The sequence below is a fragment of the Micromys minutus genome (assembly GCF_963924665.1).
Source record: "Micromys minutus genome assembly, chromosome: 22".
In the NCBI taxonomy this organism is placed as follows: Eukaryota; Metazoa; Chordata; class Mammalia; order Rodentia; family Muridae; genus Micromys; species Micromys minutus.
This window is the reverse complement of record NC_137957.1, coordinates 47255422-47271323: the sequence shown is the minus strand read 5'-3', so window position 1 is coordinate 47271323 and position 15902 is coordinate 47255422. Positions and strand designations below refer to the sequence as shown.

Sequence of the window (15902 nt, the reverse complement as noted above, 5' to 3'; positions counted from 1 at the left end):
CACACACACACACACACACACACACACACATACACACAAATGGTGATTGTTACAAAACTTGCTTTATTTTGATAAAAGGAAGGACTTGAGCCCACTCCCACTCTACTGAGGCTGTTCAGAAAGAGAAGCATGTCAGAAAGGAGGGACCTTCTGTCCTGACCTGACTCGCACAACTGTGTTCCCTCTCCCCTACCGAGACCACTCAGCAGAATGAGCCATCCTTACGGGAGATGAGACCAGCTCTTTCCCCGACTGCTCCCAGGGACCTGGCCAAGCAGGCTGGCCTCTTCCTGCTATGGAGAACGTTGCAGCTTGAGTGAAATGTCCTCCAAGTGCTCATGTCTCCAGCTGCTTGTATTGTTTGGGAAGGTCGAATGTGTAAGGTGTGGGAGCCACAGTGGGTGACCCGGAGTGGGCCTTAGGGTTTTACAGCCTGGTCCCACTTCCTGTTGGCTATCTGTTTCTGGATCCAATGTATCCAGTTGGCCTCTTATTGCCACGTCTCCCCATCCATGATGGAATAATCTCTTCAAACTGTGAGCCAGGATAAACCTTTCCTCCATTAAAATCCTTCTTGTCAGGTGGTTTGTCACAGCCACAAGAAAAGACCATCTATGGTGCATCTCTGTGCATTACCAAGGGACACCAGATCCATGGGGGCCTGGGCTGGACCAGGCTGAGCAGCAGAACCCACCAATTGGGGACTTGGTTTGACTTCAGGGATGATGGTACCCAAGAAGGGAATTGTTTGTCCTCTACTTCCTCACTCCCCACGAGGTGGCATCAACCCATGCTGGTCTTAGGAAGGGGACACATTCCTAACCCCCTCTCCTCTTGCTTCTTCCATTTTTCAAGACAACATCTACCCTGGTTAGTTTTATGTCCACTTGAAACAATTTAAAGTTATCTGAAAGGAGGGAACCTCAATTAAGAAAATGCCTCCAGGGCCTAGAGAGATGGCTCATCGGTTAAGAGCACTGACGGCTCTTCCAGAGGTCCTGAGTTCAATTCCCAGCAACCACATGGTGGCTCACAACCATCTGTAATGAGATCTGATGCCTCTTCCGGTGTGTCTGAAGACAGCTACAGCTGTATGCAAGCCTGCAGGGTAATTTCTTAATTATTCACTGATAGGGAAGAACCCTGCCCATTGTGGGTGGTGCCATTCCTGGGTTGGTGGTCCTGGGTTTGATTAGAAAGCAGACTGAGAGGCTGGAGAGATAGCTCAGTGGTTAAGAAAGCAGGCTGAGCAAGCCATGAGGAGCAAGCAAGTAAGCAGCATCCCTCCATGGCCTCTGCATCAGCTCCTGCCTGCAGATCCCTGACCTGCTTCAGTTCCTGTCCTTCACTTACTTCCTTCAGTGAAGAAATGTAAGCCAAATAAACCCTTCTCTTCCCAAGTTGTTTTGGTCATAGTGTTTCATTAAAGTAATAGCAACCCTAGCGGCATCTCACCATGTATCTCTGACTGATGTAGAATTTACTACATAGATCAGGCTGGCTTTGAACTTTTATCAATGCTCCTGCCTCTGCCTTCTGTGTGCTGAGATTATAGGCATGACCATCCTCAGGGACTTGCCTTTAAAGACGAATCTAAAAAGAACTAAGTTTTATTGTATGTGCGCCTGCGTGCACAGTGTGAGATGTAGTGCCACCACAATTGTGTGGAGATCAGAGAACAACTTTGTGGAGTCTCTTCTCTCCTTCCACCTTTACACCAGCTCCAGATGTCAAATGTAGGCTTCCAGCCTTGCGTAGTAAGTAATTCAACCACTGAGCCATTTTTTTAAAAATAAAGGTAGATCTCTGTATGATGTAGTTTCAGCTGTCTGAGAACTCACCATGTAGACAGCTTAAAATTCAGAGATCCACCTGCCTCTGTTTCCCAAGTCCTGGAACTAAAGGTACGTATCACCACCATGGGCTGGCCACTGAGCCATCTTGATAGCTTGAGACTTGTTATTTTCTTATCTTCGATTCCCCAAAGTGTCACCGCAGTACACTGAGAACAGCCAGAACTTGAACTGAGAACGGACCCACGGGGAAGGTCTCCACTGTAGACAAGAAGGACAAGTGGCCAAAGTGGATGTACCTATGGGAAGGAAACCTGGAGAGTCACCCAGAGCTGTGTGCAGACCCTTCCACCCCCAGCATGTGTCTGATCCTCTCTGGCCTCTCTGTTGTCCCATTCCTGTCCTCCACATTTTCTGCAGAGCCATATTCCAATCTCTTCGCAGAGGGAAGACCCCAGATGTGAGCCCAGGGAGGAAGCGCTCCTGTGAACCATAAAGAGATGCAAACTGTGGGAAATAATTTCTTTTAATGGCAGAGAAAGCACACCAAACTGAACAGAAGTCTAGGAAGGAGTTACCAATGTACAGATCAACACCCAGAGGTCTAGAGAGCATTAGACAGCCACAGAGAACCAGCTAGGTTAGAGGGCAAGCAACAGTGTGTCACCCTTGTGTGTCTGTGACTTAGTTGTCACCTCCAGCAGTTGCTCCCATCCTCATTTGATGGTAGGGCTGGGGAGGCTCATGGATGACTACATGGAAGGGAGAGGCCTCAGGGACCTGCATCACAGAGGAGTTGGTGCTACAGACAGACTCAAACTGGGCACCTTGGGTACCACACCCATGGAACCAGACTTGATATGGGTCCTTGACAGGTGCCGAGGAAGCAGGACAACAGGCAAAGGATACAAGTTCCTTTAGACTCTAGGGTTTGGCGCAGCTTCCCAAAAATCATGCTAGGAAATGGGTTTATCAACAAAACTTGGCCATCCCGAAAGACAAAAGCCATTCTCCTAGCTTTTACCTTAACGCATCTAGAATTAAAAATAAAGAATGAGGAAAAAAAAAAAAAGGCTGCAACTTAAGAATTATTTGGAGTATTGTGGCACTTTACCAATCTATTTTGCATATATATACATATGTATATATATATATTATGTGGCAGAGTAAACATAACCCTGTCAATATAAACTTTCATCATAGATAGTTGTAGACTGTACACTCTCAGAATCCAGAAAGTGTGACGCCTATCTTATACTCTTCATCTTTAAAAATAATCTAACATAGTCATACTCTCTGGCTAGTAACAAACTGTGAACATCTGAGAACACAGATAAAGCTCTGAGATTAATAGTAGATTCTCTGACGTGCTCCCCCCACCCCACATTCAGTTTCAGAAATGAACGTGTTTCTGCAAAAGTATCCCCGGAGTCATCCGTGGTCAGGAAAAGAAACAGATAGGTTGGTTTCACCAAACGGGCTTTTAGCAAGAAGCGAGAGAACGAATCTTACTTTGGCAAAAGAAAACAAAGTCCATACATGGTGTTGTACAGGTTTGGTCCATGCAAATGCATGTTTTGTTATGTGGGGGTGCCCTAGTCTCACCCCAAAACCACAATCAGCATGCAGGTTATTGTCAACTATTGGATTTGAGATAATCAGAAGTAATTGGCAGTGCACCTCTTTTGTGGAGCCATGATCGAATCACTAAGGCAGGAATACTCGACCTTGTATAGTCTCAGCAGGAATTTGTTGGATGCAAGTTTACACGGCACGAACCCGCAACTCACCGTCTAAAAAGTGAAAAGAACCCCAAACACAGATGTCCTAAACACAATTCAGTTGAAAACGAACCGTTAAGCTTTTAGAAATATATTCGAAATGAGGACGACACTGCTCTGCGTTTGCCGTACACAAACATTTTTAAAAAGTCCCCACTCCTAAACACTGGCCATCTGATTTCCTCATGCCAGGTAACAGCATCCACAACTAGCCACCATGGCTGATGCCTGAGCAAGTACAGCCTCCAAAGTCATTCACGTGTGTGATGTGAGGCTTTCCAAGGTCACACTTTTGAGTGTTTCATCAGTCAACCAGGAAACAGAAGGATCATTTAAGCCTTGGTCTATCTGTTAGATCATGGTCCTCGGCAGCGGGTGTCCATGGCTCTCGGGCACCGGAGGTGGCTTGGCTGCTGTGAGTCGGCCTGCAGGTTCTGGCCTCTGCTACAATCTAACCTGCAGACACATGGAAGGTTCTTCACTTCGGAGCACGCGGAAGCCAAGTCCACTGACCGGAGAGCAGCTGAGGCAGTGGGGGCAGCTCCTTGGCCCAGTACGACAGACACCAGGAACAATTCGTGTGTTTTTTTTTTTTTTGTGGCGCCAATGCAGGAGGGAACCAGAAACCTTGCTCCTGGGAAGCGGTGCCACGTGAGGGCATTTCATACCACGGAACCCTTGGAAGACGACAGGTGGATGGACTGAATCCTAATGGCCAACGTCCTCTGTAAGTCCTGAAGCACGTCCTGGCCGGCCCCTTCGCCATTTTTGTCATACAGAAGCTGCTTGAATGCTTCGTTTTCAATGAGGACCATCATATTTTTAAGGAAGTAGCCTTCACAGTACGCGGAGAGCTCCATCACCCCAAGGAACTGTGGGGAAGGGAAGGAAAGCAGGTGGTTACTGAGATGAAGCAGCTGCAGCCGCCTGAGGCTCATCAATCCCGACCTCCCGACCCCAGGCTGTGGCTTTGCGGGTCCCACTCAAAGGGCTGAAGTCCCTTCTTTTGCCTTGAGCCCTTGTGCAAATCCAGTCACTCTTTTGAGCTTTAGAATGAGAGAGGTAGCCTAGGACCACTGTTTAGGACAAGGTTATAAACAGGGACTCTGTGATCTTCAAGGAAACCAAGCAGCGGAAGCACCAGCCAGAGGATTGGAGTCCTGTCGAGCACCTTCTCAAACAGGATCCAGGCGCAGAAGTCTGTAGCCGAGGAGCACTGAGCTCACCCCTTCAGTGTGAGTCCCGCTCTTGGGTGTCAGAGCACAGGGCCTCATGGTTGAGGTTCAGCCTGTTGCTATGTGTAACAACACTAAATTCTGTATCCCAAGGTCTAGTTGCCTCAGTGAACTCTCACGAGTGCCAGTTTTTGTTGTGAAAATCTTGCTCCTTAATTTAAAACAATTGGTTAGTAAAGATGCCAACAGCCTGTAGCTGGGCAAAGGAGAGGTAGGCGGGGCTTTGGTTCTGGGGTTTGGGGTCCAAGGAGAGACCACAAGGAGAGGGAGAGGAGGAAGGAGGAAGGCGCCATGGGGTAGGTGGATCATGAGTGCAGCCTGTTGGAGTAGGAACATGGTAAGTGATATCTCAAGGTTACTGACAGGGATGTAGAAGAAACCAGCGCAGAGGGCTGATGTCTGCAGTGTTTTAAGGCTTATTATAAATATAAATATTTTGTGTGTTTTATTCAGAAACTAATCTAAGGTGTGTTAGAAACCTCCAAATAATATTTAATGCAATACCCCATTTTACACATAGGGAAACTGAGGCTCGGAGTGGCCCTTGGAGCTTGCTTTGTAGATGAATGTCACACCACACAAGTTAGTATACAGAAGAAGTAATGCAACATACTTACATTAGCTGCATGGTGACGATGTATCAGCACCCGCTCATCATCCCCACACAACCAATCACACACCCACGCAGTCTAAAACTCTCAGCTCTCACCCCGCCACACACAGAGGGTTATAGACTACAGCTCCCCCACAAACCTCCGCCGCTAAATCTAGTTCACAATTTGTTTTATAAATAAAGCTTTATTTGAACACAGCCATGCTGTTTGTTTCCTACTTGTGTATGATTGTTTCTGCACTAGAGGTAGATTCAAGTAGGGAAAACCAAAATAAGACATTGAAACAAATCATCTCTCCTCCTAAGCCTGCAAAGTCTTGCAAATAATTTTCTGCCCCTTTCCAGAACATGTCTGCTTGTTCTTGTCCTGCTACATTTTTCAAATGCAGAGATCACATCTTACTAATTTCTTTTCTGAGATGGGGGGAGGTGTCTCACATACTTGGCTGAATTCAAACTTTGTATGTAGCCGAGGATTGTCTCAACCTTCTGATCCTCCTGGAATTACAGGAGTGAGCCATTAAGCCTAGAATGTCTTACAGATTTCTTTATTACATTCTGATGAGTACACTCCTAGTAATAAAAATGTAGGTTAATAAACCCTACAGGAGGGCTTGCCTGTGGTTCCCAGATGCTGTTCTTTTAAAAGATTGATTGATTAATTGATTTATATATTATATATTAAGTACACCATAGATGTCCTCAGACACACCAGAAGAGGGCATCAGATCTCATAACAGATGGCTGTGAGCCACCATGTGGTTGCTGGAATTTGAACTCAGGACCTCTGGAAGAGCAGTCATTGCTCTAACCACTGAGCCATCTCTCCAGCCACTCAGATGCTATTCTTACCACCACAATACTGGAACTGTGGCTGAGCTTTACTGTATCTGATGAACCAGCTTGTCCTCTTTTTCGAACACAGACAACCTGAAGGGCCATCAGGGGCTCAACACTGAGCAGCTGAGACAGCTTCTGGAAAGAAGAGATGCCAAGCCATGCATGAATGGAGCGGGTTTCTCCTCTGTCTCAATGCTGGAGCTGTGTCAAGTGCTTCCCCGAAGCACAGAGGTGACGCTGTGGAGGTCCTTGGGAACACTTGGAACTTGGCTGCTCATATCTAAGTGTCTGTATTTCCTATGGCGCTAAGCAACTGGTGCTTCTCTGCTTCTCTATTGCACTGCAGTCAATCCGCAGCCCAATCTGTCAGTGCAGGAATCCCAGTGGCTGGCGAGCATCTGCCGAGGCTGCCCCGCCCATAGCTGAGGGAAGTAGTGCACACACAGGGCAGGAGGCAGCTGGCCCTGACCTTTCTAGCATGCAAATATCACAAATGGCAGATGTTGATACTGGAACCACTCCAGGATGGGACCTTGGAAGCAGATGCTGATGTCTGTCCAAACAGAGGCCCTGGCCACAGGTATACCGTGGGAGACAGTTCCCCCATCACAGGCGCTCTTGGCCTGTATTCCCAGCTGGGGCTCACATCAGCTTCCATAGGGAATCAGGGCATGTACTGCTGCTCATACGTGCTTAGGACTCTTAGGGTACGGACAGGACTCAGCCAAGGTGAAAAGTTCCAGAAAAAGCCACCCATGGAGGCCCACGGTTAAAGGGTGGAGAGGAGACAGACAGAAGGTCTCTCTGGGTGGTGCCATTTTGCAAAACCACCCATTTAAGACGAAGACAAACACTGCCTAGCTGGGCACAGGTAAAAATTTCAGTCTTCAGGGCCAAAGCAGAAGGATGCAGAGTTCAAAGCTAGCTAGTGACTCTTAAAAAGGAAGAAATAAATGCTTAGATCCTTAGGAACCAGATTTGGGTGTGATCCACACTAACCAGAATAGCATGAGAATGTGTGTGTGTGTGTGTGTGTGTGTGTGTGTGTGTGTGTGTATGTATGTGTGTATATATGTATATGTGTGTGCATATGTATGTGTATGTATGTGTATGTATGTGTGTATATGTGTGTGTGTATGTGTGTATGTGTGTGTATGTATGTGTGTATATGTGTATATGTGTGTGCGTATGTATGTGTGTGCATGTATGGGTATGTATGTGTGTATGTATGTGTGTATATGTGTGTGTATGTGTGTATGTGTGTGTATGTATGTGTGTATATGTGTATATGTGTGTGCGTAGGTATGTGTATGTGTGTGTGTATGTATGTGTATGTATGTGTGTATGTATGTGTGTGTGTGTGTGTGTGTCTAGAGACAGGAAGGAAAGTGGCACTTTGCATGAAAAGTGTCCCCCATAGTTTGGGGCATTGAAACGCTTGGTTCCCGGTTGGTGGTGCTGTTTGGGACGGCTTAGCTGGTAAACTCTTGATGGAGGAAGTATGACATTGGGGGCGGGCTTTGAGATGAAAAGCCTCACGCCAGTTCCAGCTCATTGTCTCTGCTTCATGGTCACTGCTGTCCGAAGACGTGAGCTGTCAGCTTCCTGCTCCTGCTGTCATACCTGCCTCTTGGTGCTATGCCTCCCCACCAGGAATGACTTCTGTTCAGCAGGGACTGTAAACTCAACTTAGCTCTACCTTCTAACAGAAAAATAATTTACACACACTTAAACTTGCACTGGAATCAGGGACACACACCGTGGCCCCGAGTTTTTGGCTTGATAGGTGTGACTTCCTAAGAACAACCCCCTCCCCTCCGGAGATCTGGGGTGCGGTTTCCTAATACATTCCTTGCTCCAGCTGCTGAATTGGAGACCACATTTTGAAGCCCACCATTCTAAAACGACCAGGATGACTTGAGAGCCGAGGCATCGGCTAGAACCTGAGTGGGAAGCAGAGTCTGTGATGTGATTCTTGTCACTGCAGAGTGAATGACACTCTTAGAGACCACCACCGTCTGGCTTACCTTCCAGTGTACAAGGCGGAAAGGAGGCTGAGGAGATGGTTGATCTGAAGCAGGAGAGAAAGCTCTAGGGCTGGGGACATAACTGAGAGCAGAAAGAAAGGACTGGCTGCTGTGTGCTAAGCCCAGAGTTGAATCCCAAGCCGCATACCACAGGAAGCCTTGGGAGCACAGGCCCAGCTTTGGCGTTAGTGGGAGGCCTACCTTGGCGTGGCTGTAGATATCCACACAGTTGTCAGTATTGATGCTTTTTGCACAGATAATCTCACAGTGTCGCTGCAGAGCCTCCAGCTGGAAAAATTTGGCGGCAGACAGAAGCTGGAATCCAGAAAAAGAGCCCGTTAGAGGCAGAGGAGGGGAAACTGTAGGAATGAGCCACTGTGCCGGTGCGAGTGAGAAATGTCCCTCATAGTCCCAGGCATTTGACACTGTCTGGGGGACAGTTCAGGAGGTGAGGTTTCGTTGGAGGATGTACACTACAGGGGGCAGGCTTTGAGGGCTCAAGGCTTTTCCCTGGATGCTGCTCCAGCTACCATGGCTGCCACCTGCTGTCTCCACGTTTGCGACATGAATTCTTATCCGTCTGGGATGGCAAGCCCAAATAAACCTCTTCTGAAGCTGCCTGAGTCAGAGTGTTTGGACAGAGCGATAGAAAGACAAGACGGGGTGCCTGGTTGAGGGTCGGAAGTGTACTGGAGGATACTGCAGGCAGAGGGTGAGACCAGGGCCCAGGCCCTGGTTGTGCAAGTTTATTGTGGGACAGAGAGCGGGGTGAAGTGAATCACTGGCATACCGGTTATAGCAGGTGAACCCCAAATGCCCCACATCACATCTATCGAGGGGGAGGGGATAGGATGGTTACTAGCAAGGTAGGTATCACTGCGGCTCCTCTTGCCTGTGTTCTCTGGGTCTCCACCCTGAAGTGACACCTCAGAGGGGCTTTCTTTGCCACCCCACCTCAGGGACCTTCCCTCTACCCACCGCCATCTTCTTCCTCCTTACGGTACTTCCTATCGAGAAGCTATTTTCGTCCTGTCTGCCTTGACAGTCCAGGAGGTCAGGTTCTTCCCGCCACTGGAGCACTGCCACACCCAGTTCAACCACGGTCAGCTCTGGGAGGCTCCCAGAAGTGTACTGAAATTGATGGTCTCTGGAGAGGGGAGCCACAGTTCCCCAAGTGTGTGTGTGTGTGTGTGTGTGTGTGTGTGTGTGTGTGTGTGTGTGTGTGAGAGAGAGAGAGAGAGAGAGAGAGAGAGAGAGAGAGAGAGAGAGAGAGCAGACTGGGGTTTATCATGACCTGTGTTGTGATTTTTTTTTCTTTCTGAGACACAGCCTCACTACGTAGCCCTGGCTGGCTTGGGGCTTCCTGTCTATTCCTGGTAGGCCTCAGATCCCTCCCAGGTTCTGCAGTTACAACATGAGCCGCCACGGCTGGCTGGGGCTTAAATGTGAATTAGTTTACCTACGTAAACTCTCTCAGTGAATCAGCTCTGAGGGATGCTGGGCAGGTGAACATGTCCCTGTCCCAGGACGGCAAGGACGTCCCAACTCCACAGAACTTAGGTTGTGGGCTGGCTGTGTGGATCCTCCCCTGCCTCCTTATCACAGTCTCTTTTGCAAACTAGTGAACGTAGTAAATGTAAAAAGAAAAATTTCAAATGTTTATAAAGGTCACCTGGTCCTGTGGAGAACAAGTTGAGAAGAGGTGGCCAGGGAGATGAGTCTTTTGGGCGTGGGGGTGGGGAGGGTAACGGAGTAAGGAACTAGGACACTGGGCACTTGAGACCACAAAGCCCTACAACTGTCTCCTCGGCCAAAGGTGGCTAAGGATCTTCTAAAACAGATGTTTGTAAAATCCTATTAGACCCCAAAGCATGGCCACTTCCAGGAGAGAAAACAGAAGCTATGTAGGTCAAATAAACTGCCCAAGGCCCCACAGATTAGACACGGCAGAGCCCCGATATAACCCAGAGTATGGGCTGAAGGGCTCTGGCACTAAACTCCCAGCTTAAATAAGATATTTAACTAATTATTATTTTTTAATTAGGCAGCTCCGGTTGTCCAGAAACTCCCTATGCAGACAAGGCTGGCCTTCAACACCTAGAGATTCACTTGCCTTTGCCCCCAGAGTTCTGGGATTCAGGTGTGAGCCACCATGCCTAGCTAGTGGCTTTGATTTAGGAAAATGGATTTGGATGTGGGATGCAGTGGGGAGTCAGGTGCAGAGGGAGCAGAAGCTGGGATGGGGAAATGTAGTGGTGGAGGCAGTGGACGGGGAACAGCAGACAGGGGTGAAGGATGGCTCCCAGCTCTTAGCGTCTAAGTCCAAGGGAGCATGCTCCTCATGGATGCAATTCTCTTAGCAACCACAAGGGGGAGACGAGCTCTAGGATACATCCTGGTTGTGCTACAGAGGTCTAAGTGTGCCTGGTCCCCCCAGTCTACTCTCGAACTTGCCCCTCACAAGCCAGTTAAGACTGGTTTCTACCCAGGGCCCCTGCTGCAGCCAGTCTCTAAGGGAAGGCCTTCCTAGAGAAGCTGCCTTGTTTGGGAGGACCACAGAGCCAGGATCATGGAGCGTGGGGTGGGCCACCAATCTGAAGCCAGATTGAAGGGAGACTGGGGACAATGGTCTCCTTACCTCCATGATCTCATTGTTTTTTATGAGAAGTGACTCTGGACCACCATAGTAGAGATACTGCATGACCAGCTGAAAGGAACGAGACACAGTGAGAAAGACCTCAGTTGGACACAGTCCCTTTGGAAGCCATCATCCTCCCCTCCCCAACCCCTGAACATCACTTCACTGGATGGGGGATGCTGGGACAGGTTTCCCTGATGATACCCTGAAATCATGACCCTATGGTTCCAGGTCTTGCCTCCACGTCTCTTCGCGGGGCCAAATGAAACCTCCCGAACTTGGCTCCTCATGACAGGTGAGTCACCTGACGATGGAGCCAGCCTACCTCTCATCCAGTCGGGCTGTGCAGGTGACACAGCTTAGCCTCCTGAAATCCCAGAGGGCCACTCTGGGAGCCTAGTTCCTTAACAAGCTTATGACAGAAGCCATATGAGGGGGAGGGGTGGGTCCAGGGTTTTGAAAGTCACTGGTGGTGCTGTGAATGGTCCAAGCAAGGCTGTCCCTTGTCACGTGTCTCCCAGTGTCCGAAGAGTGTCCCAAATTACAGAGTTTTTTGAATGGGTGTTCCCGGGATGACAGAATACCATGGATGTATCTGAATTTAGTATGTGCTTCACTTGACAACCAAGGGTTCTTTTGCACAAGGTGTATACATAGTCCAGTTTGCCCTAGGATCTCCATTTTCAACTGCCTTTCACGTGACCAGCTTTTCCTGCCTGGAGCCTCGGTGATGGGGTTGGAAAAATCTGCAGACTGGTCATTTCCTGTGGTGGGATCACACTGTGGTACAGCCACTACCATAGTAAAACTTTGGAAAAAAAATTTCAAATGTGCCATGGTATATTCAAATGTGTGTTTGATGCACATACGAGCACACACCACACACACACACACACACACACATACACACACACACACATACACACACACATACACAAACATACACACACACATACACACACACATACACACACATATACACATACACACACACACATACACACACACATACACACATACACACACACATACACACACACACACACACACACAAACACCAATCTTGGGAAGTGTTTAATACTCTTAAACTAGCAGATATTTCTGTTTTAGCCGGGACAGGCCGTGGAATTACCCCGTTTGCACATTTCAGTAAAGCAGATCCCTAATAGAATTTGGTTTGTTTGCTTGCTTGCCTAACTTGCTGTGTAGCCCAGGCTAGCCCCGCACTCACATTCCCTGTACCTCCACTGTCTGAGTGCCTGGAGTACAAGTGGGGTCTCCACATCCATCCCGGTGCCCGTCTTTTATGTGCACCGTCCTCTCTCGCTTCTGCCAGAGCCTGGTCATCCCGCTCCACCAGCCTCGAAGTGCTCTCTTCTCTACCAGTAGAAGCTGACCCTTCTTTGGGTCCAGCTCAGTGGTCACTGGGTTAGGAAATTTGGTCTCCTTCACATCAAGTTTTGTCTGAGGCAGGAGCCTGTCTGTAAGTGAAGTGTCCTTTACAGTCCTCTGAGAGTACAGATGCCTCCCACGCACTGTATTTCTGTGCCTAGCACAGTACCTGGTGCAGACACCACCACCACATCGTCATCTGGATAAAGGGTCTCGTTTGGTATTCTCAGGCTGGCCTGGAACTCATGGCAATCCTCCTGCCGCCACACCTCGCCGTGCCCTCCTCATGTGAACATGTCAGACATGACAAGTCTCCTGTGCCTGAGTCTCCCTTGTACTGACGGGTTTCTGTGTCCAGCTACCTGGTAGAGAGGTGGTGACCTTGTCTAGGCCTTGGGAAATAACGCCACACTCTTCCCCTCCCCCTCCTGCCTTGGGGAGTGGAGCTTATAAGTGTGGGGACACCGTCAGCCAACACTGGGCTACTGGCTTTATTAAAATCAATCGATTCCTCTAGTACCTTCCTTATAAAGGCCAAACCAATAATAATAATAATAATAATAATAATAATAATAATAATAATAATAATAATAATAGTAATAAAACCACCGTGGTGATGTCTACTCCCATCACAGGCTCTCAATTTATAAAGCACTTTCCTATCAGTCACATGCATCCTCTCATTCAAGGCCAAGCCACGGGCGGAAGCTGCTGCCTGGGCAGAGGTAGACGCTGGGCTAATGGAACTTAAACCGGGCTATCCCAGCTCCCGATGGTGCAAGACTCTGTCAACGTAAGTGTTTTTCTCTAAGTTGGTGCAACAAGCCCTTAGGCCAAAGGGCAAGCACATGGAACTGTTTGTCTTGGTGGCTACCAACCTATACGAGTCAGGGACTTTTGTAGCCCGATGGAGGCCTAGCTCCAGGTGTGGCCTCAGCGGGGCTGGCTTTTGTGCACAAGTGATGTTAAGTAGGCTTGAGGGAGGAAACACAGTGCAGTATCAATTACTGAAATCTCTTCTGCCAAAATTTATATTCCAGAAGCATGTAAGGCCCACAGGCTTCTGGGAGCCTCCTTCTGGTGTGGAGACAGCCTTCCTTGGCCTATTTCAAGCCTTCTTTTATGGGGAATGGGCAGCGACACAGACACGTCCCCAGGGCCTGATAAATCTTCCTTTCCATTACAGAACTGGAAGCTAATGTGGCCAGCAAACTTTCCCCCTCAGAAGCAATTACAGGCTTGGGATCCTTTCGAGGCCAGTCTTTCCTGTGTAGGACTCTGAGGAGAAGTCCAATGGGCAAACATTTGCTGAGTGCCTGTCAGCTAGCTTCTTACTGAATCCTTCCCAGTGAGGGCCAGGCTTGACAGTCATGGGGATACTTCTTGGTGTGTGTGTGTGTTTGTGTTTGTGTATATATATATATATTTGTGAATGTCTGTGTGTGTGCTCTTTTACTTGCCTTCAGCTCACAACGCCCCCCCCCCATTCCCTGTGCTCCTTTAACAGGCCTTCTTTCTGTGGGGTTAGGTGACTCCAGAGCCAGCTCATGTTCCCAAGGACATAAGAAAACAATGGGACCAGGTTCAGTTTAAATCTCTGCTCTTCTAGGGGGCAACCATGGAAACTTGGGTCACATTCTTCCAAGAGCTCTTGGTGGGGGTCAGGGTGGGGTTGGAAGGGTCAAAGGACACAGGGCCAGCAATAGCTTTCAGGTTTGGAACCCTGGGCCCAGCAGTATTAGAGGCTCTTGTCAGAAGTCAGGCTGTAAGGGCAGGCCCTAGGAGTTCCTGTGTAACGTGTTTCCTGTTTTAACAGTCATCCTAAGAGTCTGCAGGACATCTGGATACCTGCTAACATCCAGTAAATATATTAGGGAGAGTGCCTGGCTACATGGTGGTAAGGAAGGAGGGAAGATCACAGTGTGCCCAAGGTTGGGACCTGCTCTGAGATCCTGATTTTACGGTTCTGATGTATAGACTGGCCCTCCAGGGACATTTTCAAAGCTCCCCAGGCAATGCCAGCGTGTTGTGGAGGCAGAGGGAACAGGATTTCTGTTTTGGTATGAGTTTTACTATAGAAGGACCATCTCAGAGCGGACAGGCTGGGCACAACATTTAAGTCCCTGCTTTTTCTAATGTGGCTGGACACAACATTTAAGTCCTTTCCATGCATTCTTCTCTTTGCCTGGAGTGTTCTAACCTCCTTGTCGAGCCCAGAGCCTCGTTCTGAGTCTCCCAGCTTTGGCCTGGCTTTGGACTCTCCATTCTTAACCCCGCCCCAGCATCCTGGGTCTGAGCTGTTACAGTACACTCTTCTGAAAAGGGTGTCCTCTTTTCACACCCCACACTACACTGTAACTGACTAGAGCTTGGAGATACTCCCTTTAGACTTAGGAGTCTTTGAGAGGGGGTGCTCTTTACCACTGCACTCCCTTCCCTCAGCCAAGATTGGTAGCAGGCACCGGGCTTCAGGGCCAGCGTGGGAGGGGTGGAGTAAGGGAGCTTGAAGTATAGCTGCCAGCAACTCAGTCAAGGGCTGTCCCAGGGGTTAGAGCAGCTGAGGGCTGAAGGCTGCCCCAGCGCTCACCTGGAAAATGGGGTACTTCACGTAGCCAATCTCTATGCAGGTGCTGTCATTCGTTGGCTTGCTGGAGAGGAGAGCCTTGAACCTGAATAACACAGAGAGAAATCAAAAGACTCGTTCACACTTCTGCAGCTCACCCAAGTCAACTCTCCTTACGTCAGAAATCTCTGGACCCTGCTCTAAAACATAGCTGGAATGTAGCCATGAGGGTATTCATTTAAAGCTATAGCCCACGCCTAGAACTCAGATTCTTTCCCAAACTGGCCACTGGGAAGGAATGGATACTCTTTAAAACGCATCACTTCCCACCAGGGTTGCCTCTGCAGGTGTCTGCCCTGGCTTCCTGCTTGTCTGGTACCCCCGGGTGTTGTCACTGCCAGGCTTTTTATTGCTCAAGCTTTGCTCCAGAGGAATAGGAGCTTGGGGTTTTGTGAGACATGAAGCCCCCAAGAGCATTAAACCCATACTTGCTTTCTTCGTCAGGGTCTCCATTGCTGTGATGAAAACACCATGCCCCAAAAGCGAGTTGGAGAGGAAAAAATTTATTGAGCTTACACATTTCCTGCTGTTCATCACCAAAGGAAGTCAGGACAGGAACTCAACCAGGGCAGGAACCTGAAGGCAGGAGCTGATGCAAAAGCCATGGAGGGGTGCTGCTTACTGGCTTGCTTCTCATGGCTTGCTTGCTCAGCCTGCTTTCTTATAGAATTCAGGGCTCCCAGCCCAGGGATGGCACCACCCACAATGGGCTGGGCCAGGGATGGCACCACCCACAATGGGCTGGGCCAGGGATGGCACCACCCACAATGGGCTGGGCCAGGGATGGCACCACCCACAATGGGCTGGGCTCTCACCTATTGATCACTAGTTGAGAAAATGTCTTATTGCTGGATCTCATGGAGGCATTTCCTCAACTGAGGTTCCTTCCTCTCTGATGACTCTAGCTTGTGTCAACTCAACACAAAACCAGCCAGTACACTTGCTGATTTGGGGAGGGGC

At 48.8% G+C, this 15902-nt stretch overlaps 1 protein-coding gene across 3 annotated transcripts in view; it reads right to left on the bottom strand.

Annotated features, from left to right (window-relative positions):
• Positions 1 to 4236: 4236 nt before the first annotated feature.
• ABTB3 (ankyrin repeat and BTB domain containing 3) overlaps positions 4237 to 15902 on the bottom strand; it is a gene marked incomplete at both ends in the record, with an annotated part of 259402 nt that continues 247736 nt past the window's right edge. For all 3 annotated transcript variants that reach the window (XM_080935712.1, XM_080935713.1, XM_080935714.1), the window contains 4 exons: positions 4237 to 4446; positions 8491 to 8604; positions 10928 to 10996; positions 14907 to 14988. In XM_080935712.1, the coding sequence (XP_080791838.1) occupies positions 4237 to 4446; positions 8491 to 8604; positions 10928 to 10996; positions 14907 to 14988 (475 nt within the window). The remainder of the gene's footprint in view (positions 4447 to 8490; positions 8605 to 10927; positions 10997 to 14906; positions 14989 to 15902) is intronic.